Consider the following 27,401-nt stretch of genomic DNA (forward strand, 5'->3'; position numbering starts at 1 on the left):
GCTACACCTCCAATCATGTGTTTATACAACCTTTGATCATCTTCTTCCACCTTTGCATACATGTGTAACAGAAAAGATAATGTTGACTATAGAGGCAGACAAACATCCTGTCATTCCGCCTATTTTTTATGTGTGCAATCAAATCTGCCAGAGAGGAAAAACAACAGCTCCGAAGCGACACGTTCAGACGAAATGATAAAGACTGACTTTGAAAATATTCCTGAGATCCTCCTGGTATCGTGAGGGAGGGAAGACTATATTCATGAAAGAGCTGCAGGTAAACACAAACACGAGCCACACACCACGACAACGCATCTGGAGATCTTTTTAACAATCTGCTCAGGGATACAACCACCAGCAGCCTCCAAAAGAACGTATACTTTAAAGACAAGGACGAGGAGGAAAGCACCGTGACTCTGAATTCATATGTGAGCTGGTGCAGTGTCTGCAGTGTCATTGAGCCTGCACAAAACGGTTTGTGTGTCTGAGAGAACACAAACATCCATTATACACGTGTTTATAGCTGATCCACCCTGTACTTCAAATAGATTAGAAAACCCGAACGGAGCAACTGCTTAAATACTCAAACGGCTATTAGCTAAAGTGGAGTTCTGGGGCAGATTCACCCAGAATAACCTGTTCGAGGAGAATGGAGATTCCTATTTTAGATGTGAAAAGAAATACTTAAAAATTGAAGGAAGGTGTAAATTAGTATGAAATCCTGCATTCTCTGTGGCAAAGAATTGAGATTATTATTTTCATTTATGACAGTGGTTTATAAGAAACAATACTTTGTGCATAACCCCCCTAAATTTTTGAAGAACATGATTATAAACAGATATTCACAGATGTGCCCAAATGGTTTTAAACATTGTTAGCATCCTTATTCGTTGCAAACAGGCATAAAGACCTCTTATTTCATATTCCAGATTCAACAAACAATGGAATGAAACGGCTGCCATACATTTAGAAATGAAGATTTAATACAAAACTTATCACTAATCATGTGCATGATCTAAACAGAAAATCCTATTTATTGTTAGGATAATTAATGATTGGGTCACATAAGGACAGAGGTGCTCCAAGCTACATTACACTTCATTGTTTTAAAGCAACAACAGAGCTCAGAGTCTTTCCAACACTATGCTCACATGCAGGGGTCTTAACCTGCCTAAAGGCAGACCCTGTGGACCGCCTGATGAAATTGGCCTAAGATGGGGTGTGAGGCTGTATAAGCGCCTTGTTGAGGAAATTGTGACTTTTAAAAGGTTTGGGGCAGCGACAAAGGAAAGGCGGATATGAGAGAAAGCCTCCAATAAGAGCATTCGACCGTACACGGGGAACCACGACTACAAGGTTAAATCAAAGTGCAGCAGACCGACAAGTAGCTGCTTATGGACGGCGGCGCTGCAAACACGATTCCAGCAACACTGGGCAGAGAGCAAAGATGGCAGATGTGTGATCAGGGCACTAATGCTTAAAACTATACTACATGCATTGTACAAAACAAAGAACGGGTGTGGATGACAATCATAGACACATTTGATCACACGTTCAAACTGCATGTGAATACAGTGACAATGCAGATTTGAAAAATGTCTTTTCAGGACATACACGAATAGGCCGACTGCAGAGGGTGTTGTCATTGTTGGCAAATCGTGCAGAGGTTTATTCTACACACCTCCACACCAATATATTCCGCAGATTCTCATCATCATGGATACGGAACACGATTAATTGTTTTGAATTAATGTTTATTTAATGACACTGTGTGAACAAAAGTGGTATCCACACAAATACACAGCAGCTGCAGTTTGGAGGGAGCTGTTGGAGCAATTTTCCGCACCACAACAATCCTCTGTGCATAATATTGTCTTATTGATTACAATTTCACAGTACTCACTCTGTGTCTGACATGGCAACATCGCGGCAAAAACCCTGCGTCTTCTGCTCCACTGTCAATACACTGTGGTAAGTGAATGTTGTTGTTGCTACTGTTGACACTGGCAAGGAAGTGTTGACAATGTCTGCAGTTTTCATTTTTATTAAATTATTAAATTAGTTTAATGGTTCACTGACTTGGAATAAGGAGAATGGAGACGCTTTCGTTCCCACTCCTCACTCCTCACTCTGTCCTTGATCTTTTGGTGAGTGGGTTAAAGTCTCAGAATCAGGCCCAGCTAATTCAAGAGTAATGCTGAACTGTAGAGCAGTTAAAAAGACTTAAATACCAGCGTTTATCTCCAATATTCAGCGAGGAAACTTGCAAAGTATCAAGGTTATCCTCCGTTCACAGAGCCTTGGACACAGAGCCCAACAGAATCAATCATCGTGTGTGGCTCCAGAGGGCGCGATGCTTAGTAAAACTTATATAGAGTTGCTTTATGGAAGTTAGAGTCCCCACATCTCTTTTTATAACTCTTTGTCTATGTGTGTGAAAGGTAAAGCAGTAGGAGGGAAGAATCCATCGATGACGTGCATCCCTGATTGATTTGTAATCAATACACGAGAAAGCAGCACTGAGGCGCCCACCCACTGCCACAAATTGAGCAAAATTACACAGGAAATCCAAAGGACAGAGACAATTCTCCCTCTGGTATTCAACATCTTTTCTAGTGAGCTCAGGAGAGAAATCTTACAAGCATGCTTAAACACAGTAAATGTCCAACACACACTTATCTCTTCTTTCAAATCAGACTTCTTAAAAGAGAGGAGAAGAGGTTTGTTACGTCATGTGGGGACACTAAAAAGATATTTTTATTTTCCTAATGGTTCCAGCTGTCTGCCTGTCTCTCTCCATCTTATCAGCTGATACTATTCAGTGCAACGACTACTCAAGAACTGAAAGCACTCAACAAGAGAGATAAGCAATATGCTTAAAGCTGATCGTCTGCATTCAAAATATAAAAAACGTATCCCCCTCAAACTCCTCAAAGACACGGAGTTAGCAGTCAGGGTATATTCACTGAGAATGTCCTGCTTAGACACTTTTCATTGGGCCGAAAGCCAGATAGTAAAACTCAAGAAAACCGATCTGACGTTGTAGTCAATGCAATCGAATTAACAGAGGGGAATGACAATGAGTAAAGTAAAAGGAAGTAAAAAGCCCCTTTAATTAGACTTTTTAAACTTTCGACCTTGTGAGAAAAAAAGAGATATAGAGACAGACCTGCATTTTAAAGAAAACATCGGGTCATGATTTAAAGGGGAGCGATTTCCTGGTTTTCAAGAGTTGACATAGGACTCAGAAAGATATTTATGTCATATTCTGATTCATAACTATCAGGTAGATCAGAAAATGCTTTTCAGACAGCCATAAATAGATAAAGTCCACGCTATTTTCAGTTGGATACAACAAAAACATTTCTTAATCAGTCTGTTCATACTGTACCTGATGCAGCTGTAGTGTTTAAAGGTGCTGGCAGCTTTCTGACATTCCAGACAGAGCTGGATTGCACCTGGGTAGTCTTCCTCCTAAGAAACGATATCAGGTCTTTTATTGTTTATATGTTTTTAAAAAAGCACAGGCTTTAATGTACAGTACCCTATAGACATATACCATACATTAATCAATAAAATGATCACACAGTGGCGGTCAGATCCAATCAGTGGGCTAAAGCTGACCTTCACAAAAGATCAGCATTTGTCAGAGCATCTAGTGTTTGTGTGGGTTTGGTTTTCCATGTGGAATCCCTCCTGATTTTTAACCTTTCAAGTCAATTATAGACATATATCTGTAAGTGCTTGTGTGCGTGCGTGTGTGTGTGTACAGAGTGGGTTACAATACCTCAAGCATCTCGCTGAGTCTTACATCTGTTCTTTGCTGTGAGGGGAAGAATGACAAGAAGAAGACGTGAGTGCAGCATAAAATCCCTAACAGGCCTAAATATTTAAAAACTACAATTACTTCCCTGTGGCTGTATGTCTCTGCCAACCAGTGCAGTTTCAGTCTACATTTTTCATTTATTTAAACCTAAATAAGGAAGAGTTGTGATGATGATGGTTGTGAATAACATGGATCTGTAACATGTTACACAGTGTGAATGACATGATATAAACTACAGCTCAGGGTAGAGTCTCACAACAACTCAGTCAGATTCCCAAACAAAAACACTGAGATGGAAATTAAAAGCCTTCCTCAGGATGATAGTGTATATGATTTATGTTGCAGGTCAGAAATGACACATGAGCATTAATCAACTGGAACAAAAAAAGAACTGTGACATTTACTATAGAAAGGTATGTTAATTAGCTTAAGAAGCTGAGTTTTACACAATTAATTCAATAGGATATATAAGCTGATGGATGTTTCCTAGGTCTTTGCGACCAAAACGCATTTACATCAATATGCAGTGTACAACAATGCATGTTGCATCGCATGTGACTTTGTGATGTGCACATTTTACCAGTGTCTTGATGGTCCTCAGAGACTTGAGCAAGCCTGTCAGCAGTTGTCGTCGTCTCTGATTGGCAAGTAGACCCAGGCTGGCCTCTGTGAATCCTTCCTTCGACACGCTCAGTTGTCTACACACAAGATGGTAAAGTACAGAAACAACACATGTTCAGATTGCTAAGTTTGCAGCACAGGAAAAATAATAAACCAGTACAGCTTTGTACTATGTAGGGAATGGTGCTGTATATCTAGAAATGTACTCACAAACAATTACAAGACCTTTGTCTTTTTACAGCGATCATTTTTGCCTTTAACGTAGTGGCAACACCAGAGGAAAACACATGGAACTTTAAACTGGTCACAAAAAGTTGTTGCCATGTCGTCCATCTTTATAAACAGTTTATGGTCACTATTCGAACACTACCCAGTGCAGTGACAACACCAAAAGTTTTAGTAACACAAAGACAAACTCTCATAACCCACAAGAAAATAACAAGCCTAATAAAGACAAATAAAATATTTCTAGGGGAGACAAGACAGAATCACCTGTCATGTGTGACAACAGAATGACAATATATGAGGGGAAAGGACAGTTACCTCAGTTGCTGTGTGTGAAAAGTGAGCATGCATGTATGAGTATGCAGATGTGATTTGAATGGGCTCTTCGAAGAGCCATTTCTTTTAGTGAATGTAATTGAGCGCCATTACCTCCTTGCGTTAGTGCAAATGACTGCTGCCAGCTGCAGGTTGGACTGCAACGCGGTTACTCTCTCCAGCTCCTGTGAACGGGGACCAGGACAGTTTTTAAAATCAAAACACAACATGCTGTGTTAAAACACTGGGACATTTCAAAATCCCTGTTTTAACAATATACACTGTTCTTGTAATCTACGTAGAACACCTTGATATTGTTACGTTGATTCATTTGCGGACCCGGCAGTGAGATATGTTTCTAATAATGCCAACTTCCAAGCATATCACCACGTGCTCCTCCATGTACAGACATGAAGAGCAGTGCTTGCTTTCACACATAGCAACGCAATCTTCTGTGAGATGCATCCTGCTGTGAGCAATTTATGAAGATAGATGCTATTCAGATAGATATTAAAGATGATGCTGTTACCTCAGGGCATGTAATGTCAGCGCCAAAATGTGAACAACTTTCCAAACAGACAATCAGACAGAGCCTTTCTTTCTACAGCACGCTGACGTTTGGAAACGGATCAATCAGCGCTCTGCAGATTCGGTTATAAAAGCCACGTCAATGACCTCTGGAGAGAACAAGCGCGACCTTGAGCGAAGTAGGACCAAGAGCAAACTACATCGTCGTTTTATTTTCGACGTTCCTCGTTTGCTTTTGCATTTTTATTTGCTTGATCTGCCAGATTTCATCCCTAAGGTGGGAGATGCTGGTTGTTCGATCTTGTTTTTTTTATGTTGTACCACATAAAAAAAACGTTTACTGTCAGACAAAACAAGAATTTACCAACAAACTATGGTCGGAGTAATTTTCAAAGGTGATAAACAACAACAACAGCCTCAAAGTGGCACTTCTGCTGTTGTTACCAATTCAATAGACCCATTCAAACGAATGTGCCCCCATTGACAAAGACCTTGGCCTCAGAAGAGGGTGCGAGGGTCGTTTCAAGAGACATTGTCGTTTTCTCTGAGGGGACATGCACCACAAGAGTCATACTTTTTTGCTCGGGGGGGTGATTAAAACTGTGAACACAACATTACCCTCACATGACACTAAGTGCAAATAAAGCGTGGGTTCTCGACGGGACAAAACTTTTAAAACGACATTGGGTTTCTGCTCGGGATTGTTCACGCTGGCTGGGCTCTTTACTTGATGTCTTACAGTGTACATGTCCGTAATCAGAAAAAACATCAGGCTTGGACACAAAAAAATATTTACTGTCGGGTTCGGCCTTGTTTAGATTTGTTTGGTTTCATAAGGGGACTGTTACAAATCAAACACGACGCAAACATCAATAAGCAATCATCTGCAAAGTTGCTACATTTGTGAAAGCCAGAGGGCTTCTTGAATTATAAATCATAGATCCTGGCCAGAACAGTTTCTTAATACCTGAGGGTATCACGTTGGACGTGCATTTAAATGTGTCGTCAGAAAAGGCTCTTGCTCCCGAAGGAGCAGGCACGATCTGGATCTGAGCTGACTCACCAAGTCCAGCTGAGGAATAATTTAGAGGCTGATTCCCACGCTTGGAACAGTGCAGCCATGTCTTTAACTCCTGCACCATTTACAACCGTAAACCTCCTCCTGCCTCCACCAGTATCGTGATAGGGATGAAAAGTCAAAGTTGTGAGATGAACTTATCAGTGAGTGGTAGAGGCTGCTTTAATAAGTTAGTGAAGTCAGGAGAGTCAAGACGTTCACCAAAGAGAATTCAAGGTCGAATATAGATCAGTTTCTTTTCTGTGTCTGTAATTTTACTGACCTGACTGCGGGGTTGAGCTGGTTGGGCCATGTTTGTCATTGCAATTCCCCAATCCACCCAGCCACTGTGTCAACTCTATATGTAACATCATGTTTAAAAGGGTGTTATTTGTTGCTTGTAAGATACATTTGAAATAGATCAGTGCATCGTCGGTTATTCCTTTTTCACTCCTCTCTAGTGTGTTTATAATTATGGAATAAAATTGATGTCTGTGGCTCAGAAGGTACAGAGGGTCGTCCATGAACATTGGTTCAATCCCTGCCTCCACCAGTGTCCTTGGGTAAGACACTGGACACCTGACAGCTGTACCATGTGTGACTGCTGACTTGTAAAGCTTTTATATAAAAAAATATTTATTATTTATTATGTTTATTAAGTACAAAATTAATCCAACATTCAAGTTACCATGAACCAAATATGTAGAATATTTAAAACATTGGACAGGGTTAAACAAGCAACTCATCTTGCTGTGTTAGATTAACCCAGCATGTGGTAATGAAACGTAAATTCATCTTTCACTTCACCAGTCAAACACACACAACTTGTGTTGCACTCTAAATACACATAGACCACTCATTATCAATGCACAAGTATTACTGTGCACAGCGGTTGTGGACTTAGCCCATAAATCATATGGAAATACTGTGCGCATTCAATTGGGAGCACAAATCTACTCAGCAAACCAAGACAAAGACAACCTGAATACACACACATACGGTCACAAGCAGCTTCAAACAGAGACACACACACATGCTCAACATGCTGAGAGCTCAGTTTGTAGCCTGAGGCTCCAATTTGTTGTTAAACCTCAGCTCTGTCGTGTATGTAGGCGTCACTTAACCTGACAGACGACAGAGCAGATACAGTAACTGTGCACAGTGGGGCAGTTGGTCAGTCAGAGTCCAGTGGAAGAAAAAAGGTTAAACGGCAGGAATGAGAGGGATGTGGGATGAAGTAAAGAAACGCTGAGTTCCATTATCGAACAGCAAACAGATATTCCCTCAAAGTAGGTATTTATGTACTGTACACACACAGAGAAGGTGAACTTACTCACGCACAATTAAACTATACAACCCCACTCCTACAATGTCCACATGCACAGCTCTGGTGTGGAAAGTGAAGGTCAAGGAGGAGGAGAGGTTCAGTCCCAAAGGAAAATATTTTTCCAAGCTTTTCTATTGAAATTTTTATGAGAGGTCCTTCTAGTGACCCTCCAGCACATTGAGTATGCACTGGCTCCAACTTCACCCCCCTGCCTACACATCCTCACGATGCTTCAGTTGGGGTTCTGCCCTAGTTGCCTTTAAGGAGTGAGGTGAATGAAGACAGAGTTGAATGGCACTCAGAACGTACAGGAGCAGTGCTGGGGGGGTGCACGATTCTACAAAAAATTATTACGATTCTCTCTCACAATTTTTTCAGTGTACATGTTGAATCAAGCATTTACCAGCATAAGGGAAACAAGACAAAATATATGGTTGGGCCCGATCTGTTATTGATGCCTGTGTTGTCGTGTGGCAGATTTTCCCCTTACGTTTTCGTGGCCTTTTCAAGCTTACAATTATTGTACCTTGCGGTGACATTTAAAGTGATTGTGGTATTACTTTGTGGTGTGGCTACTATAGCAAAGCACTACTTGCAATGTTTTTGGAATGGGAAGCATTTTTTTTTGGAACGAGCACAATGGGGTCACCATCTTCATCCCACCTATAGTGTATTCATATTTATATCTATTTATATATGTATCTATCTAGCTCACTTCCACTTTACATATGCACATACTCTGCACTTTTACTGCTTTTTTTGCACTTCTGGTTAGATGCTGTACTGCATTTCGTTGTCTGCTATGACAATAAAGTTGAATCTAATCTTCAAGCGGATTCATTTATTAGTTTCTTTTTTTTAATTTGGTATGAATGTGGATACCCAACACATCAAGACCCCGCAGGCCGGGCTGGGCCAAAAACGTAGAAAATATATTTGGGTTCAAGTCAGGTTTGCTGAGATATCTGCTTAATTTTTTACACTGCACGTGTCTGTAATTGGCAAGAAAACAAGCAATGGCCATGCATGTCAAGGACACAAACTCAGTGCTGCTAACACTAACTGCACTGGACACGAGGCACAGTCCAATTTGTCTTTCACTTGATCCCTTTCACTGGCAGATTTCTGCAACTGTGCATCATGTGGGGTAACACCATATTGTCATTTGTTGACACAGAAAGTCCCTTATCAAGATAAGGCAAAATCTTCAATTGAAATCAGATCACATAAATAAAAATTCACACACATTTACCTGAAGGGTATGAGACTCTAAGCCTTTACACACAGTAACCACCCTGTGACATCTATTTCTTTTCAAATTTCTAATTTCCCCCGATGAAACAGCCTTCAGATCGCCGTGTAATTGGCAGTTATGACCACCAAGGTCAGACAAATTACTAATGTCTCTTAAAGAAGGTAACTGGGGAACGAAAACAAAGTCGCCGGGTGTAACTGTGACGAATAAGTGTTTCCAGTTGGATATAATTAAATACCAGTCCAAATCCATTCTTCTGAGTGACCTGGTCAGGGCTAGCCGGTGCTAATGCATTACAAGTTGGTCTCCTACAAGGCAATCTCTTTCTCTCCTGACAAGTCTAAGGGCCACTTTGTTCCAAACCATCTCTTTTTAACTGTGGAAATAATAGAGTTGCATTTATTTTGAATAGCCTATTACCTGTGTATTGAGCCAGGTTAACACCTTGAACTCACAGAAAACAACTGTACATGTGTTACCTTAAAACTACCATTTTTGACGCAGATAAAAATAAACAAGGCAAAAGCAGTTGTAAAAGAATAAATCTTAAACTAAATGTAACCCTCCACATGAGGAAAACCAGATCATAAACAAGACACAAGCAGTGGCCATGTGTCGCTAGTGGGTAGACGCAGGTGTGTTGTCACAGCAGAGCTACGAATCACATCAGACACTTAGTGGGCCCTCACTTCCAAGTGCTAACGCATATGTCCCCCGACGTGTTGTAAACAGCACTGAGCACTGGGGGAGAAGTGGCATTGTGCCCTGAGGCGTTTTGGTCTCTACTGCAGTTTTCTGTCTCTGAAAATATATGTTTGATAAAATTTCACAAAGAGGAGACACAGAGACTTGGGAAATAAACATCGCCAGAATAAATAGCAGACGGGAAGCGAAAGGTACACCTTAAAAAGAGGAAGGTAAAGAGTTGAAAACACAGAGGAGCAGGAGGACCCTTGGGCTACATCCACACCTTGGTGTCAATAGTTGTAAGAGATTTTAAAAGACTCACATTGTTCCTTCATGTTTGGGTCAAATATGTAAATTTTTCAGTCGATTTCATGTTTAAAGGCTGTATGCTAAATCAATCTGCAAATCAAGGGGCAAGCAGAAAGTGCATTGTTGGCCTCCTTCAGTCTGAGAGTCTTTCCGAATGATAGGAAATTAAGTGGTAAAACTCTTCCGTCTCATTGTGACATTATTCTGCCCTCTGAACTCGGCAGGGGAGTGCAGAGTTTCCCCAGGACAGTGGAAGCATCAAAGGTGGAATCAAAAATGCGTTTTTATTCACATGAGAGCGAACGTTCTTTTGTTCTCGCACAAAGCGCATACTGCCAGGAGGTGTCTGTGAATCTGCTGGCACCAGAAGGGCTCTTGAGACCTGAGTACATCTCTGCACAGTGAGGAGCAGGGGTATGTCTGCCAAGCTTATATATGATGTGTTTCAAGATTATGTAAACTGCATGTTTATATACTGTTATAAATGTATAATCTTTTCTAGCTTTCATATATGTGCTTATTGACATATGTTGATTAACCTATATTATTTTAATTACATAATATATCAACTAGAAGCTAGAGAGCAGTCATTCATTCTACAAATATTCATAGCTTACTGTCTTTTTTCCAGATATAACTTGAGTCATCAAACTGTATTATCAAACACTTATGTGTTAATAAACATGAATTTACCGCATATTCAATGAAAAAATTAACCTAACATTTACAATGTTTCTTTAAGGGATTCCTATCCAAAGAATATACATATTGCCCATGTCTCTGGAGGGAATCGGATGTCTCTGAGATTGACACCTCTGTGCATAGAGAGGCATAGAGAGGCCGGGCTCCAGGAAAAAGAAAAACAGTGCATGTGGAATACCAACCATCTTTGTATCAAGATGAATCTTCCATAATTTTGTTTATTTCACACCTATGTGTTTCATTGCATAATCCAATCAAATGAGTGTGTCTGCTGTAACGTGAGTGTGTGAAAGTCATAAAGATGCACCACGGTTTCTCCTTTGGTGAATGATTTAGATTGATTCCTTCATTGTTGACAGGTTCCCACTGCTTGTTGCTATAATTGTTGTACTTTCATCATGTGTAAGGTTTCTCATTCATACAATTTTCTGAAAGGCGTGTGAATTGACCTGGATATGAAACATCTTTAGCAAAAAATATAACAATAGACCTAAAGAGATTAAGCAAAGTTCTTTTCTCCTCTCCCACCGCCATTAGGCGCATGTAGAGGAAACACTGGCCTGAACGTGGGCGGAGATGTGTGAATGGAAATGCCCCTGAAATCCAATAAAGTCCTGCAGTCATTTCTAAATTGCAAAGTCACAGTGGAGGGTCATAGAAATAATGATCAAACCACTCTTCATAGACTGACCTTCAGATGCCTCAACAATTGAAGTAATATCACCACAGTTTCACAACATGGCAAATTTGTTGAAAGCTGCCGGTTGTCTGCCAGGATCAAAGCTTTAATGACTAAATTCAAAATGTAATGCACTCTGGTAAGCTTCAACAGTCATGAGGTCTGAATGCTAATTCAAACAAATCAAAACACACATCTTTTATATCTGGTTGGAGATACTAATGCTGGCTCCAGCTGATGATGCTAATATTACGCGCCAGACACAAAAAAAAGACAAATGTCTCCCGGTGCATGTGTGAAAGCCAAACTACGGATAAACTCCGTACCCAATTCTCTGGATTTGACCCGGAGGTCATGTCTGAAAACTGCTTGAGTAGGTTCCTTCCTTTTCTATGTGGGAGTGTGTTCAGCAAACTACTTGAATCCCATGTTTTAAGCTTTGAACTGACAAGAAAGTTGCTGAATAATGCCTTCTATAATAAAAAGTTAATTCATTTAATAAAAAGCTGGTTCATTTCTGTTCATTGCAGCATCACTTGCTGATCAAAGGATTTTATTGAATTAGTTTGAATTCACAACATGTTCATGGTGTGAATAAAAAAAACTAGATTGCTGCCCCAGTATCTTACACATGGGGGAGTGAAATTTCATATTGCCATGGTTACGAAAATTCTACCTCATCTGGTTGACGGCTGGCGACTGAGTCATCACATCCACTGAGACATTGACGGCAAATGAGATAACCTGATGGCCAATAATACAATGTAATGTGCAGAAATGCTATATCATCTGATGGTGAATTGACTCTGAAAGCTTACCTTGACATAAGAGGGCTGTTTCTCCAGGATGAGATCTGCGACCTTTTTAGAAACCTACAGAGAGGAAGAGAAGGGAGAGTGACAGTTGAGCACGGAAGCAGAATATAAAAGAAAACTAAAATTACTAGGGTGCAGTTGCATGCTTACGCTAGAAAGTCAAGCTGCAGTTTACATCCCTCTTATCTAGACTTATAAGAAATATGTAGTAAAAATCTGTTTCAAGGTTGCCACTCAAGATTAATGGCATCGATTCAGGGGCAAATGTGAAATATTGTCACAATCTTTCTTTCTGTTCCTGAGTAACGGCTCTTTGTTGAACATTGTTTTGTCACAGGGAAGTTGACCTTTTGCATTGAAAACGTCATCACTTCCATCCTTTTAAATGTGTGAAAAATTGAGTTTTGTACACAAGCGTGTTTTGTAGAGTCACAGTGACCTTGGACCTTTAAGCAGCAAATTCAATTCAAAAACAGTTCATTCTGAAGACGGAGTAAATATTTGTGTCATAAGTAATGAAATCCCCTCAAGAGGTTCCTGCTGTGTTACAGTCACAAGAATGGGATAAACATGAGGTCATTGTGACCTTGACCTTTGACCACCAAAATCTAATTTGTTGGTCCTCGAGTCCAAATGAACATTTGCTCCAAATGTGAGGAAATCCCCACAAGGCCGTCCTGAAAGGTTTCACATTCACAACACTGGGACAGGCAGACAGACAACTCATAATGGCTCTGGCCACAGCGCAGAGACACAAAGAGAGTGAAAAGATATTTTGATGTTCTTCCCAAATGTCAGCCAACAAAAAACTGTTGGACAGTTTAATCTCGCTGTTGAGGATGAAGCAGGAGCGCCAAACCATTTCGACAGCTTTACTCTTGTTTCTGTCTGTTGTTGTTTCCAAAGTTCCCTCCACTCCTTTCTGTCTTTAGCCAACTAGACTCACAACCGAGGTTGAAGTGTAATTATTTAAAGAGCATGTTCATGAAGCACAGTATTAAGCACAGTCATGAGATCAGTCTGACCTCTCCAGCTACGAATGCTGCCCACAGCTGCTTTTAGAGGAGAGAGAGAAAGCTGAAGAACAGTGAGGGTCAATGGAGATTGAATGAGCCTCAATGAAGGGCCATTTATAAACAAGGTTGGAATGAGCTGCTCATTACCATGACAAAAACTCCAGTTACGTCTTCCTCTCTCTGACACAAAGAGCAACTACTTTCCTTTCATATTTATTAATAATTTGCAACTATCCACACCAACACACACATTCACCAAGTGCAGTTTTAAGATAAGCACGAGTTTATTCCAAGTTGTGAGGAGGCGTTTATATCTGCTACTATGCAGCAGCCTTGTCTGCCGTAGTAGCAGAATAAGAGTGTGGGATGACATTTTGAAATGTGTTGCGTATGCACGGGAGCCAACTGGAGACCGGAACAGATGGCGAATGCAGCTCAGTTGAAGTTGATCATTCATTCCACAGGGTGTTAGCACTAGGGGTGCAACGATTAGTCGACGTCGTCGACAAAAATCGATGACAAGAATAGTCGCCGACGAATTAACTCGTCGATGATTCGTTGGTAACGTCATAGCACGTGTTTTTCGTGCGGTGCAGTTGAACTAAACGTCTTACCGGAGGTGCTGATGAAAGCAGCTGAGGAGTGAGCCATCTCGCTTCCTTCCTATCTCGGAAAGTCGCGCATGTGCAATAGCGTCTAAACATGGTCCAATGGCGGCCTCCGCTGCAGCAGCATCGCGTTCAGAAAGTAAAAAGTTCCGGAGAACTTCACTCTTAACAGCCCGAAAAAAACTACCTGCAGTATCTGTGCAGCGGACCTGCTCTTCATGGAAGCATGACACGCGCATGTGAGGAGGAGGGACGTGTGACATAGTAACAGACGGACTCGCCTCTGTCAGACGTTATATATACACGTATATACCTACATGCAGGATTCTAGCATCCATTACAAAAATATGGTTTAAACTTTTTATTAACGAGTTTAAAAGCGAAATGTTATCCTATTGCCTGACAAACGTCTTTTTTAATCACAATTATTTAGTCCGAAGAAGACTGTAGTTTCGTTTGTTGATGTTTTTATTGCTGTTACTTTCCCTGTCATTTTTGTTAACAGGAAAAAGTTATACTTGATTTTTAATTTATTTTTAGTATCAGCTCTTGGCCTGTTCTTAGTTGACAGGAAAAAAGGAAACTTGAATTTAAATTTAAATTTTTTTTATTAGCACTTTGCCTTTCCTTGCTTTTAAATGGACAAAAACTTGATTTCTTTGCTTTCGTGTCAACAGTACCTGTAGTGGCCGTTCCACTCCGTTCCAATATGACGGCCACTTGATTTTGTCTGAGGGAGTATTTGTAACAGCTGACTCGTGTCCACATACTAGCCAGGCCCGACCCTGCGTGACAACCAGTGTTCCACGAACACATGAGGCGGGTTAATCTTGAAGTGAGGTATTTTATTCAAGTTGGTGTGGCTGTAAGCCTTACAGCACCTGATATTCCCAGGCAGTCTTCACGTCAATGTCACTCAAGATTGCACGCATGTTTCACGTTAAATTCACGCTCAAAACTTGTTGGAGTCAACTCCTGCAGACTCCTTAAACTCACCAATCTTCTAGCGCGTCACTTAACCAGCCCCGCTGGCTCACCACCCACCTGATATCAAGAACCGCCTTACGGCTTCATGAAACTGTTGCAAAAAACAAAACAGTGCTCAACTGTACAAAACTTAAACTACAAACCTGGATAATATAAGAAATTATAAACCAACATAAATATTTAACTATACACACACATACTGCGTATTGGCTCTTACAGTACCCTTATATGCAACAAAGTTTATTAAAGGAAATTTTTTTGGTATGAAATATCAATCTTTATGGCCTTTATTTTCAGTCATCACATGCCTCGAACAACCTCAAGCTAAATTTAAAGGCTGTTTGCTAAATAAGAGCAATTGAGAATTTGTGTCATTCATAATCCGATTAGTCGATTAATCGTTTCAATAATCGGTGACTAATCGACTATCAGAATAGTCGTTAGTTGCAGCCCTAGTTAGCACCTGAGTTTCTTCCAGGGTTTCCCCCAGTGCTGTATAGGCCTGGCGGGCCGCCAGGCTTTACTCCCCCCCCCGCCAGGCTAAGCGTCGCATGTTTTTTTTATTTAAAAAAAAAATAAAAAATCCATCACTCGCGCACATCCACAACACTTCACTTCCTCATTGAGCCCCGATCCCCAAGCAACCATCCTATTGGTCCAAACAGTCACATGTCCCACCCAGACGCCTTCACTGACCCTCGGACATCAGAACGCTCATTCAACACAGTGTTTTACTGAACATACGTCGCCTTCACTGACCCTCAGACATCAGAACGCTCCTTCAACACAGTGTTTTACTGAACATAAGTCAAAACCGAACATAAACATAAACCTAGTTCGTTACACGATTAGGCTGCAGTTATTTGGTTTTATTTATTTAAAAATAGGGTACTTCTTATTTCATACATTTTCCACAAATATGAGGACTCAAATAGCCCTACAAAGTTCTGTGTTTAATTTATTTCAAAGTAGGCCGACACTTGCCTGTGTATTTTGTTTGTTTGTTATTTTGTTGCTTGTCTGAGTAGCTGGCTGAAAGCAAAGAAGTAGTACGCTTATCTTTTATTGGTAACCAAACTGTTACGGTTCATTGTTTCTGAAATAAGAGGCCTGACTGCTATGTTCACAGCAAACTTGAATTTTTTTTAATATTAAGTAGGGCTGCCACTAACGACTATTTTTCTATCGATTAGTCTGACGATTATTTTATCGATTAGTCGATTAATCTAAACGATTTATTTTTTCTCCGAAAAAATCAAATTGACCATTTCAATTCAGTTAATTTTATTTTGATAACAAACTGTATGTCACCATATAATGCAGCACAAAACAAAATGTAAACAAAGGCTAAACTGTAGGCAAAACTGTAGGCAAAACTGTAGGTTTAAACTAGCAACTCCAACGTGATAAAAATAAATAAAAAAGAGGGCTTATAAGTTAAGTCAGCAGTGCAACTCAAAAAGATATCAAAGTATCTATTTAACCCCTTATCAAAATAAAAAAGTTAGGTGTGCATATTAAACAAAGTGCAACATGTTTAGAGTATAAGAAACAATGGTGTCCAGCTCAAAATCCGACTCAACACCCCCCCCCCCCCCCCCCCCCCCCCCCAGAAGTTTTCTGGGGGAAACCCTGTTCTTCTCAAATCCAATCGTGTGAGAAGGATGGTCACAGTGAAGAAATATTCAGTACATGGAAGAAGTGAAAGAAATTGAACAAGTAAATGGTGGAGAAACAGAAAGACAATGAGAAGTCACGTTAAAGAAATTCAAAGACTGACCCACTGAGCCACGTAATGGAAATCCACTGATCTAAGCACAAAACAATAAACTTTTCAAGGAGTGTTAGAGTCTTAGCATATGATGAAAACCCAGCTATTAGTATTGAAACACTCCAACCTGAGCCACAAGAACCAAGTCACTAGAGCTGTTTTCAGACGTGAACTACAGAAAATGTCTGGAGAAATTTTTTCTGGACATTCAGACGAGGGGTGACGCCTGGGTAGAGCACGCAGGCTCTTTTGTTTACAGCACATTAACACTGGATTCGGCCCATATCTAGAAAAGCTCTCAAATCTTGTCTTTCCAATTTGAAATCTTCCACATCTTCTTCACCTATTTTTCATTGTGAGATGTTTGTAATCTTCCAGTTTTGAGTCATCAATTGACTCGCTGTGAATTTTCTGGAGATGTTTCTGCTGTATTCTCATGTGGGCTGAGTCACACATTTGTACAAGGGGAATAAAGTTCCAGAACAACGGACTCAGACATTTGCGTTCTCACATACAGGCCCTCTGGAAAACGTCTGGAAAACGTCCGGAGTTCAGTTCATGTCGGAAAGCAGCTTTGTTCTAAGTTCACCCTCACAAACAAAAATAGAGTCAAATTTGCAATAATGGGTTGCAAACCAAGCACAGTGCATGTATTATTTAGCAGATGGCCGGGACGAACTGGGATTAAAAAAAAGGCCCTGGACTTTCTCACCCAGACGACCCAGGCTGGTGAATAATCAAAGTGGCCCAAAGATGCATCTGAGGGCTGCTCAACAAATTTATTTTAAAGGATGCTCAAGCGAACCACAGAGCGAAGAGTCCAATGGGAGGATTCCCGGTGGCCAGTCAAAACTATGGCAGATGGAGTAAAACTAGTGACAGAAAGACAACAAATGCATGTTTTTCTGTACAGGGATATGAAAAATGTGCCATCAAGGAGAGAAAAAGATGAGCAAACATGAGGGGAGTCACAGGAGAAGACAGACGCCGACTACCATCAGGAGGAAGACGATGACGAATGCTGACAGAGACAGAAGATGTTTGTACAGTCTACGTTGCATTCGCTCATTAGCAAAAAGACTAAAGATAGGCTGCATACATTAGGTTTATAATCGATGTATCGAGCCAGAACAAGTTCACTATTTTATGCAAGTGTTCACCGAGATGTACGAGGCCATTACAGCTAAATTAGCTCATTTTAATTAGGGGTTGGAGAAGTAAAATGTATCAAGCAGCTAAAAAACAGAGGTTAGTCGTTCTGATTGAAGAACCTCAGGACTGAGACAGATTAAAGTCAACAGTAAGTTTCCTTGGTTTCGGCATGTTACGCATAACCCAAAGCAGTAGTGTAATGCAGGACATTTTGTCTGTATTGGAGGAGAACAAAATTCACATGACCAAATGAAAACGAAAACAATATTTCAAATGTTTGGTATGGTGGTGTCACATTCCGTCAGATTGGGCACCACGTGGGGCTTTGGGGCAGCCCCCCGTTTCTCAAAACACGTCTTTGCACCGGCTTTGAAGCATTTCATCATAAAACGATGCGACCTCTCATGTTTGAATTTCGCTCACATACACGACGATAAACTTCGCCCTGCACGGTGGGACGTCGCTGCAGCCTGAGAGGAATTTGGCAATCAAGCCAGGCTTAGGCAAAGGTTGCATAAGCGCTGCTAACTTTCATTACTGCTGCAAGATGGATAGTCAAAGCTTTCAAGTTTCATTAAAAATTGAATATGTTCATCCAGGTTATTAATATCACTTCCCCCGGAATCTCTGCATCCTACGTTCATGCATAGAAAGTCAATTGAAGAAGCGTCCTTGATAAAAAAAATGATATGCTCATGTGTTGGTACATTATTGGTCTTCATCTTTTTAAGGGGGGGATTTAAAGATTTCAAGGTCTTGAGTTAAAAGTATAATTAGAATTCATGGGTTGAATGTAAATGATAGCAGTGGCTTAGCCATTGCATGAGATACAGATACAGCTGATAAATGCAACCAGAAGTGAAATATACAAGCATGTGTGTTCATATTGATTAAGGCATCCTAGCATTTGTGTGTTGTGGGAATTATTGAAACCACACACAACCAGTCAGTCTCCGAACCCTGACTTTTTTTATTCCGTACGGGCCAAAGTCTGAGTGCGAAAAAGGCAATTAGCCCTGAGACGAGCCGGTGCCAGGCGTGTGTCTGAGATGCCAATTAAACTCAGCGGTGAAACAGGAAGGTTGTTCTCTTTCCCTTATACCATAGAAAGTCTGGGCTACCCTACAGCAGATGACTCAGGAACAGAGGAGAGGAAGGAAAAAAAACGAAGCAGGATATTTAATTATCACTTTAAGGAATGCAACGGCTCACAAACACACATAAACCTCCACACAGCAGTGAAATAAAGAGGAAAAACAAGGGAATAAGTACATGCAGTACATATAGTACAGTACTGCATCGATCGTGTTTTCATCCAACGTATGCACGCCTCCGCGAGGATACAGACAGCCACACACACCCCTGCATTGAGCTGCTTTATACCTTATTTAATAGTGTCATGATATCTGGCAGGAGACAGCTTCTTGGTGAGGAAACGAGAGCACTATTATCGCCTCTTCAAAGGGCTACACTCCGTTTCACAGACGGGGGACTATGTGTATTTGTAGTGTGTGTGTGTGCGTGCATGTGTGCCTGCGTGTGTGTTTGTATTATTGTCCACCTGGAGAGACGGACCTTCCATCAGTAGCAGCAGGAGATTGGAACCAGTTTGGTGACCCACAACATGTACACAATCATCATGTCCAACAAGAATTAGTGAAAGGTTTTTTGTTTACCGCTTCAAGATGTGCTGTATATTATCATATTTCAAAATTTGTGTTCATGTGATGAATAAAATAACTGATATTCGTTCAAATAAACTCAGTCACACAGACTCTGTTATGGTTACAGGGTTGTTTCGCTTATTCACAACAGTTAGGATTTTTCTTAATAAGGTTTAATCAATGAAAAAGTGTAATTTTCATTTTATTCCACGTCAGGTATATGGCTCAATGTGGAGCAATGTAAAATACCCATCTAGCATGTCTTGGGGAAATGGAAGAAATAGTTAGAGTGTCTGTTAAAAATGTGAACTTTGTAAAACAGAAAGCTATTAATCATTACTGACTACAGCCACAGTCTCCCGCTTCTGGTAATTATTCAGAACCTTTCCAGCTGATGGATGAGATGGTGACACTTTTGGACAGAAAGTGGAAAAAACAAAGCCTATTTTTCTTTTGTTTTGCCTTGGGGGTGTCTGGTATTTCTCCGAATGTTTGCATATGTGTGTATATATATAAATATATTTACAACTGTTGCATGTGTAATCTCATTGTGCATACTGTGCTTTGGTAAATAACCCCATGTAAAATGTAATGTATATGCCTTTTTCATGTGTGATTTCACAAATTATGAAAACCCGAGACTAGAATCTCCTTCCCACAGTTGTAAGCCTCTGCCAACCAGTGAAGTTGGAAAAAATACAATCTCCATTTATGTTCCTGAGCTCTGGTGTTAATTAACGGACAAAAAACAGAACATTATGATGTCGTGAGTGTGTTTTTGAAATGTAATTTGTTCATCTCTGAGTCCAAGTGAACGTTTCTGACCAATACGTATGATGAAAATCTCTCAGGGTGGTCTTTAAATATCCCATTCAAAAAGCCAGCAAACTGTTTTGAGGTCATCGTTTCCTTGACCTTTGACCTGCACCAGCTAACCAGCTCCTCCTTTAGTCCAAGTCAACGTTTCTGAGATATGGCGTTCACGAGAATGGAACAGATGGACGGCCCGACAGACATCTTGAAAAGCATAATTCCTCCGACCTCCACTGTCGCCAGCACAGATGCACAACAAGCGAGAGAAATAAGTTTGAAAAAAATAAATACAAACGTATCAACAGAGCTCTGTACAAAGGCTTTTAAACAAAAGCCTCAGGGCAATGAGGTAGACAAACAGGTAGACGGTTTGCTCATATTGATTTAAGATCGCCGGTTCGCATTGATAAGCATGCTGAGAAACATGGCTGGAGATTTTCTGCCTGACAGCGTACTGGACCAATTACAATGGCTATTCCCACTATGTGCCTGCAGGCTCGCAGCCAGAGAGAGAAGAAAAAGAGAGAGAGAGAGAGAGAGAGACGGAGAGAGGGGATGTGCGAGAGGACGCTTGTGTGCTCTTAGGCTTCCTGCAAGTTGTAGGTCTCCTTTTCAACTCAGCAGACAGCTCTGTGGGAAACTGCCAAACATTTAAATGAAGGGATGTGTAGGAAGAGGAGCATTTATAGAAAACGAAGAGGGATTAAAGGAGGTGTCGAGGAGGCAGATGTGGCAAAATACAAAAATATATATCAAATTCGAGCTGGGGGAGCGATGGAGACAAGCAGGTAGGTGAAAGTACAGAGGCCTGTCAGGAAGAAGGGTAATTGGGGCAAAATCTGCACTGGACTTTGTGGATTAAGGGGGCAGAGAGGGGGAAACAGACGGTATCTATAAATAGAAACTGTTGACAGGCTGCCTCTCCAGTTTGAAACAGCGAGAACCTGACTGACCGCAGAATGATGGCCACTGTAGAAATGCTCCTGCTGTGGCCACAGGAAAAGAATCACAGAGAGGAGGAGGTTGTCAAAACTCCTCTTCCTCATGAACAACATCTCTCAACCCCGGTGTTCTGTTTGGCCAGAGGGCCAGGTTCAGGTCGTGACTCAGGAAGACTAAGTGCTCTGCCGAACGCCACGGGAGGTCATTCCTTCCTGTGGCCATTCAGCTATAAAATTCCTCCCCTTCATGCACATCTCCATCTGTTTTTTACTGCTGAGCTGCTGATAATTCACTGTTGACCCACATTACACTTTTCATTCACTTTACTTTTGCACATTGACCATTACAGTCCAATCCATGTACTTTGCACATTTCCATTTTTGTCTGTACTATGATTCCACCTTACTTTTTTGCAAATGTTTCTATTTCTCAACAGATTCTGAGTGACAGGCACACAGACTAAGGAGTGAACCACAAGTTCTCAGGTCAGAGAGAGAATTGCATTGCACACCAGTTGCAGGTACACACACAATAAATGTATGGAAACTGCAAATGGCCCTTCACACAAAGTAATAATGCAGCAACGGAGTAAGACACCAGAGAGATCGCTGATGTTATTATGAGAAATGTGAAAAAAATGTTTGGTTCATTATGAAAGACTGTGTCAGGACAAATTAGAATATGGAGGTCCACCACCCTCTAGAATATTAAGAGGGGCTTTGACATAAGCGATAGGACATTAGCTGAGAGTTGGTTTGTACAATTTTACTTAATTACTTCCTCTTTCCTAGTTGAGTGTTGAGCAATTATAGCAAAGTAATTTCTCAGTGTGGATCAGTTAAGTAATTTTGTGATTCTGATTCACTGCACAACAAGAGTCTGTTTTCAAAGTTCAGGGACAAGGCAAAAACTTCAGCTGCTGGGTGCTGGTCAGGCTCAGTCGCCAAATTGCAAATCAGCACAGAACAATGATGTTGGGCTGTTGATGGTACTGCTGAGTCTCACGTACAATCATCATAGTGCTATGTGCTTGGGGTGGATCAAAGACAGTTGTCAACATACAGGATATTTGGGCTGCCTAGAAAATTGGACGGCCTGTGACATATTGCTATAAGATAATGAACCAGAGCTTTTATCAAAATGAGAAAGTGCTTTTTCTGTATTATCTTTCGGAGTTATGTCCATAGTGTAAGCCAGTGTAAGATTGAGGCTAAATCTCCTTGTGGGTAAATTGTTTTCATCAACTGAGGCTACCACGGTCAAAAACAAACTTTGGATCTTAAGTTTTGTCTATCCAGTTTCGACTCTCTCCTCCTGATAGATTTACAAATGAGTTATTTTAGTTTTATGTCCAACTTTCAAACTAACATGGGTCATTTTACACTTGAGTTGACTTTTGAATTTCAATCACATTACTTTGCTCATGAGCAATAAAATACTGCACCTTAAGAATACTAGCATGCTTCCTGTAATTCTCACACACAGTGCACACAGTGTCAACACAGCAGCAGAACATGAATGAATTAAATGAAAAGTGTTGTAGATGAAATTATAACAGCTTAAATATCAGCAGATGAATCTCCATGACAACTCCATAAAGATTAAAACAGTGTGACACTGTCACTGGACCTTGATTTGTTATCAGTTAACAAATCCTTTTATATCTAAGGTAAAAAATAAAATTTATATTCAGAAAAAAAACGACTTCTTGATTACATGTGTCATAACTGACGTCAAAGTACACTGTCTGATATCACTGTGTGTGTTGATGTGTGTGTGTGTGAGTGTGTGAGTGTATCTGTGTGTGTGTGTGTGAGTGTGAGTGTGAGTGTGAGTGTGAGTGTGTGTGTGTGTGTGTGTGTGTGTGTGTGTGTGTGTGTGTGTGTGTTTGTGTGTGTGTGTGTGTGTGTGTGATAGAGAGCGGTACGTACTGCTGCCTGTTGTCTCTTCAGCTTGTCTCGGTGCTCCTCCAGCTCCTGCAGGTTCAGCTCAGGTGGGAGCTTCTATAATCACACAGACAGATAAAAAACACACAAACTTATTTTTTTGTTTGCGATGCATCCGCCTACACACATGAAAGCACCTGGGACTTCCGCAGACACATCCACAAATACAGTCTGCGAGACACTTGTACTTGCATGCCTACCACTGAGCATGGTAAAAGCCCCTACTAGGTGTGTGTCCGACAGTACCAAGTTAAAGTGCTTAGGGCCACAGCAGGGATTTCCTTCATCTTGAGAGAGCAATTCTTCGACAGCATCTTCATTTTTCTCTTCGCTCAGTAAATACAAAGCTAGATCTTAAGTCAAATTAGTCGAGAAGGTGGAGGTTATTATTTAGTAAACAGCAAACAAACTCCGCTCGAAAAAAGAAGATATTACAAATCCACGGCCCAAAGGATGATAGGTAATTACTTTCCCCTTGACTGAGAGTCTCATTTCAGATGGTGTAGCAAAACCAAGATAAATCTAATGAGATTTCACACCCTTCTTCTGTTGAGCGGATGCAATCCATCAATCCGGACGTCAACAGTGTGCATGCGGCTCAGCAGAAGCGTAAGAGGCAGCAGCTCAGGTGAGAAAGAGCTTTAACTCTGCCAGTCAGATGGGGTTCAGAGCACAGGAAGCCACGTTTATTCACATTAGGAATTCAATATTGTCCTTATCAGAATTACTGAAATGTGGTGGGTTAGCAGGAATTATTAATATTTCTCTGAGGGGTGGGCGTGTTAACCGGGGTAGTGAGTCATCATTTGACAGGTGAGTGGTGCTCGTTCAGTCAATAAAGCAAGTGCTCGCTCGTTCGTACGGCGAATATCTGACCTCCAGCTCGTGCTGCACCATGTCGAAGGAGTCGTTGGAGAAGTAGACCTCCTCTACGCTGTTGATGATCTCCTGCTCCGCCTGGGGGTCGATGGACTGTTCCCTCATCTCACGCAGCTCCTCCTGAAAGAGGGTGACAGAAGAGAATTAAAAAAGGTTCCTCATGTGTGCACTTTAGAAAGTTCCACACAGGCTGACACGCAAAGAGAAAATGTGCCAAAACAGAGAATGACATCACTTCCCAGCAAATGAAAACAACAAACAAAAATACATAAAAAACAGAGAAAGAGGGATAACGAAGAAAAAGGGATGTGGGGGAAAAGAACATTAAGAAAGAGAGGAACAAGGGGTACAGAGGAGTTTAAGAGCAAAGGAGAGCGGGAAGGTGAGAGCAGAATCAATGAGTCGGAGAACAAAGTGCAAGAAGAGAAGTGCAGTGGGAAAGAAGTGGAGGAGAAAGCATTAATCGTGGGGGTTTGGGGAGAAGATTGCAGCTCGTTTCATGGGGGATAACACGCAGCCTTCAGAGAGAAAAAAAAAAGGAATGACCAAAAGAATTCCACCCGGGATTCCCCCTTCAAAGCTTCTCTGAGAAACATTACAGCCTCATTGATTAACATGCTGTGCATCCATCAAGCTTTTGTGCTGGAATGAGTCTTTTAGATAAAAGGTTATAAATCCACATCCCCTCCTGGCTGCGTTAATGAGCGCAGATATACGGTAACAGGTGATTAAGAAAGTGGTGACTGTGTTAGCAGCGTACAACAAGGAGTAGATGCTGAACACCGAGTTCAAGTAGAGCAAGGTTAAAGCTGCTAGTGCAGTACATCTACCCTCCCACACTATATTTAAGTGTGATATTTACATTCTATGTCAACAATACCTCAATGTTAACAATGCATCATGTTTCCATGTAGCCCTGTGCCTGGCAGTGATGACCATAGACTGTAATAATAAATGGATGTCGACTAAAAAATGATAGTCCCATTTGTAGAATAGACGACGAAGCACGGTGTTCATAGGGACAGTGATACCGAGTGATTGATGGCTACAGCCAATGGGTGCAGGTGGCAGGTGGATGTGCAGTGTCCTCGATCTCTCAGGCTTCACCCCCCCCCCACCACTCCTTGAAATATGGTTTCATCTGGTTACAAAAGAACCAAGGTGGCACAGACCAAAAGGCCAAACTCAAGGCTTCAATGCAGTTTACAAACCAATGGCTGACTTCAAGGTGGGAGCCGCTTGGTGACGACACAAAATGATGTAAGTATCTTACTCTACAGCTCTCTATAGTCTCGAGAGTCATTCTAGTCAGCTCCTTGAGGTTGTACTTGAACTAAACATCAACATCAGGCCTTTAACATGCTCGCTCACTATCTTAGCTTAGCAAATTAGCATGCAAACCTTTTCTAATTAGAATTAGCAGAAAGTGCAGTCGAAGCCCAAAGATTTCCCCCCTTGTCTTGAGTCACACAAAATTTTCATAGCAATCCAGCCAAAAGTTGTTAATAGATTTCAGTTTGGAGAAAAGTTTTGCACAGATCAAGAACCTGTGTCAACGCTTGACACCTCATAGCCAGTATGTATAAATACCAAAAATATAGCTTAATACTATATTTCATATAAAATAAAAAACAATTCTATGCTCAGTGGCCTCAGTTTGCACTCTCACTGAAAATGCTTTATTCAAGTTACTACTGAGTCTAACTTTTGTGGGATCAATACATTGAGGTTTCGGCATAATGAATCATAATGGCACTGGAAATAGACCATAAGCTTAGGGACCAGGATGGATGTGGATGAATGCAATCTATACATCCCTAGATGCATCCCTATATGCATCCAAACACACATATAGAACTCTTTCATCTCCAGTCTCCACGCTTCATCTTACTGACGTCATACGATAGCAGGCTCTGATCAAAAAAACCTTGTTACACACCTGCCTAGGCACAAATATTCTCCCAGCCACTATCAGCATGAGGCGTGCAGGGAGGCGACCGAGGGAGCCACCCATGCAACCCAAGCTCGTGGCTGAGTGTCTTGCTGAGTGACATTTACACGAGCCAACGCTGCCGTGAGTAACTCTGATGTTTGCTGTGGCATCGAGCCTCATTTAATTCAATTACACAAACAGAATCCCCTTCTATGCCACATTTATAATTGACACTCTGCGATTGAGACGATGAAAATGAATTAAAAGTGTCACAAAAAAGTGCGAGTTTGCACGTGCTGCAATGCACACACCTACAGGTAAGTGTGTGGGTGTTTTTTTTGTTATGTTAGAATCAAGTAAAGGAGGGAGCAGGAGCCGTGGTGGGGGGGGGGATGTGTGGGTGAGCGTGTGAGATCGAAAAGGAGGGAGTAGAGGTAGGAGGAAGGAGATCACGCTCTGGAATCAAAAGGGTGGGTGGGAAATCAGCTCAAATGAGAGGCAAAGCGGGGGGGAAAGGGAGGAAGGAGGGGGAGGCGGTTGAGTCATTGGTAGCAAAAGTTAACGCAGGAAGAAAAATACAGAGGAGCGAGGGAAACAATAAGATGATGAAGAGTCTCTCCAGTGTGGTTTGGGCACCGTCGCACCGTCTCTCTCTCTCTCTCCCTCTCTCCCTCCGCCTCTCTCTGCCTCCCTCGCCCACCTGCAGTGACGTGAAGAAGTCTAAACATCTTTAAGCGAGTGACTCATTGAGAGGCCACCTTGGGAAAATAATTCCCTTCCCCACCAGCCACTGCACAGGCAGTGAGCGAACGGAGAAGAAGCCGAAAGCAAAAAAAAAGAAAGAGGGAAAGCAACAGTCGCCCCTGTGCCCCCCCCCCACGCATGAAACCCAACATCAGCTGCTGCTGTGAGGCTTTGATCCAATTTTACTTTGAAGGATGAGGGACAAACAAACCACCCTCACCTCTCCATCACCCCCCCAACTCTACCCCCCTCCAGAAATTAATGAAATTCTCATCTGTTTGCGGAAGTTAGAAATCTATTTGCATCCGAAGTGCGGCGTGTTTAACAACCTCTATCGGAGAATCAAAGCAGATATTCGTGTGGAGTGCTCATTGAACGTGGTAAAATCAAGCATGGGATAGAGAGAAAAAAAAGGTGCTGAACAACACGGGACGCTGATAAAACAAAAGACTGAATACACAACAGGAGGAGGTTCGGTGGAAAAAAGATGATGGGATGCGGAGGGCGAGACGAGGGCCAATTATTTCCAGCATGGTATCATTCATGAGATGAGCAAATAAAAAACGCTGCTCATTGTAATCAGAGCTGAATATGTATGCT

At 41.4% G+C, this 27,401-nt stretch overlaps 1 protein-coding gene across 1 annotated transcript in view; it reads right to left on the reverse strand.

The window, feature by feature from the left end:
* Positions 1-27,401, reverse strand: part of vps50 (VPS50 EARP/GARPII complex subunit) — a 99,105-nt gene that overhangs the window by 64,674 nt on the left and 7,030 nt on the right. The window contains exons 3-9 of the mRNA XM_061092584.1: positions 24,122-24,244; positions 23,231-23,302; positions 12,350-12,403; positions 5,102-5,172; positions 4,407-4,524; positions 3,788-3,823; positions 3,392-3,474 (exon numbers count right to left, since the gene is read on the reverse strand). Coding sequence (XP_060948567.1) covers positions 3,392-3,474; positions 3,788-3,823; positions 4,407-4,524; positions 5,102-5,172; positions 12,350-12,403; positions 23,231-23,302; positions 24,122-24,244 — 557 coding nt within the window. The remainder of the gene's footprint in view (positions 1-3,391; positions 3,475-3,787; positions 3,824-4,406; positions 4,525-5,101; positions 5,173-12,349; positions 12,404-23,230; positions 23,303-24,121; positions 24,245-27,401) is intronic.

The sequence above is a fragment of the Limanda limanda genome, chromosome 19, assembly GCF_963576545.1.
Source record: "Limanda limanda chromosome 19, fLimLim1.1, whole genome shotgun sequence".
Lineage (NCBI taxonomy): Eukaryota > Metazoa > Chordata > Actinopteri > Pleuronectiformes > Pleuronectidae > Limanda > Limanda limanda.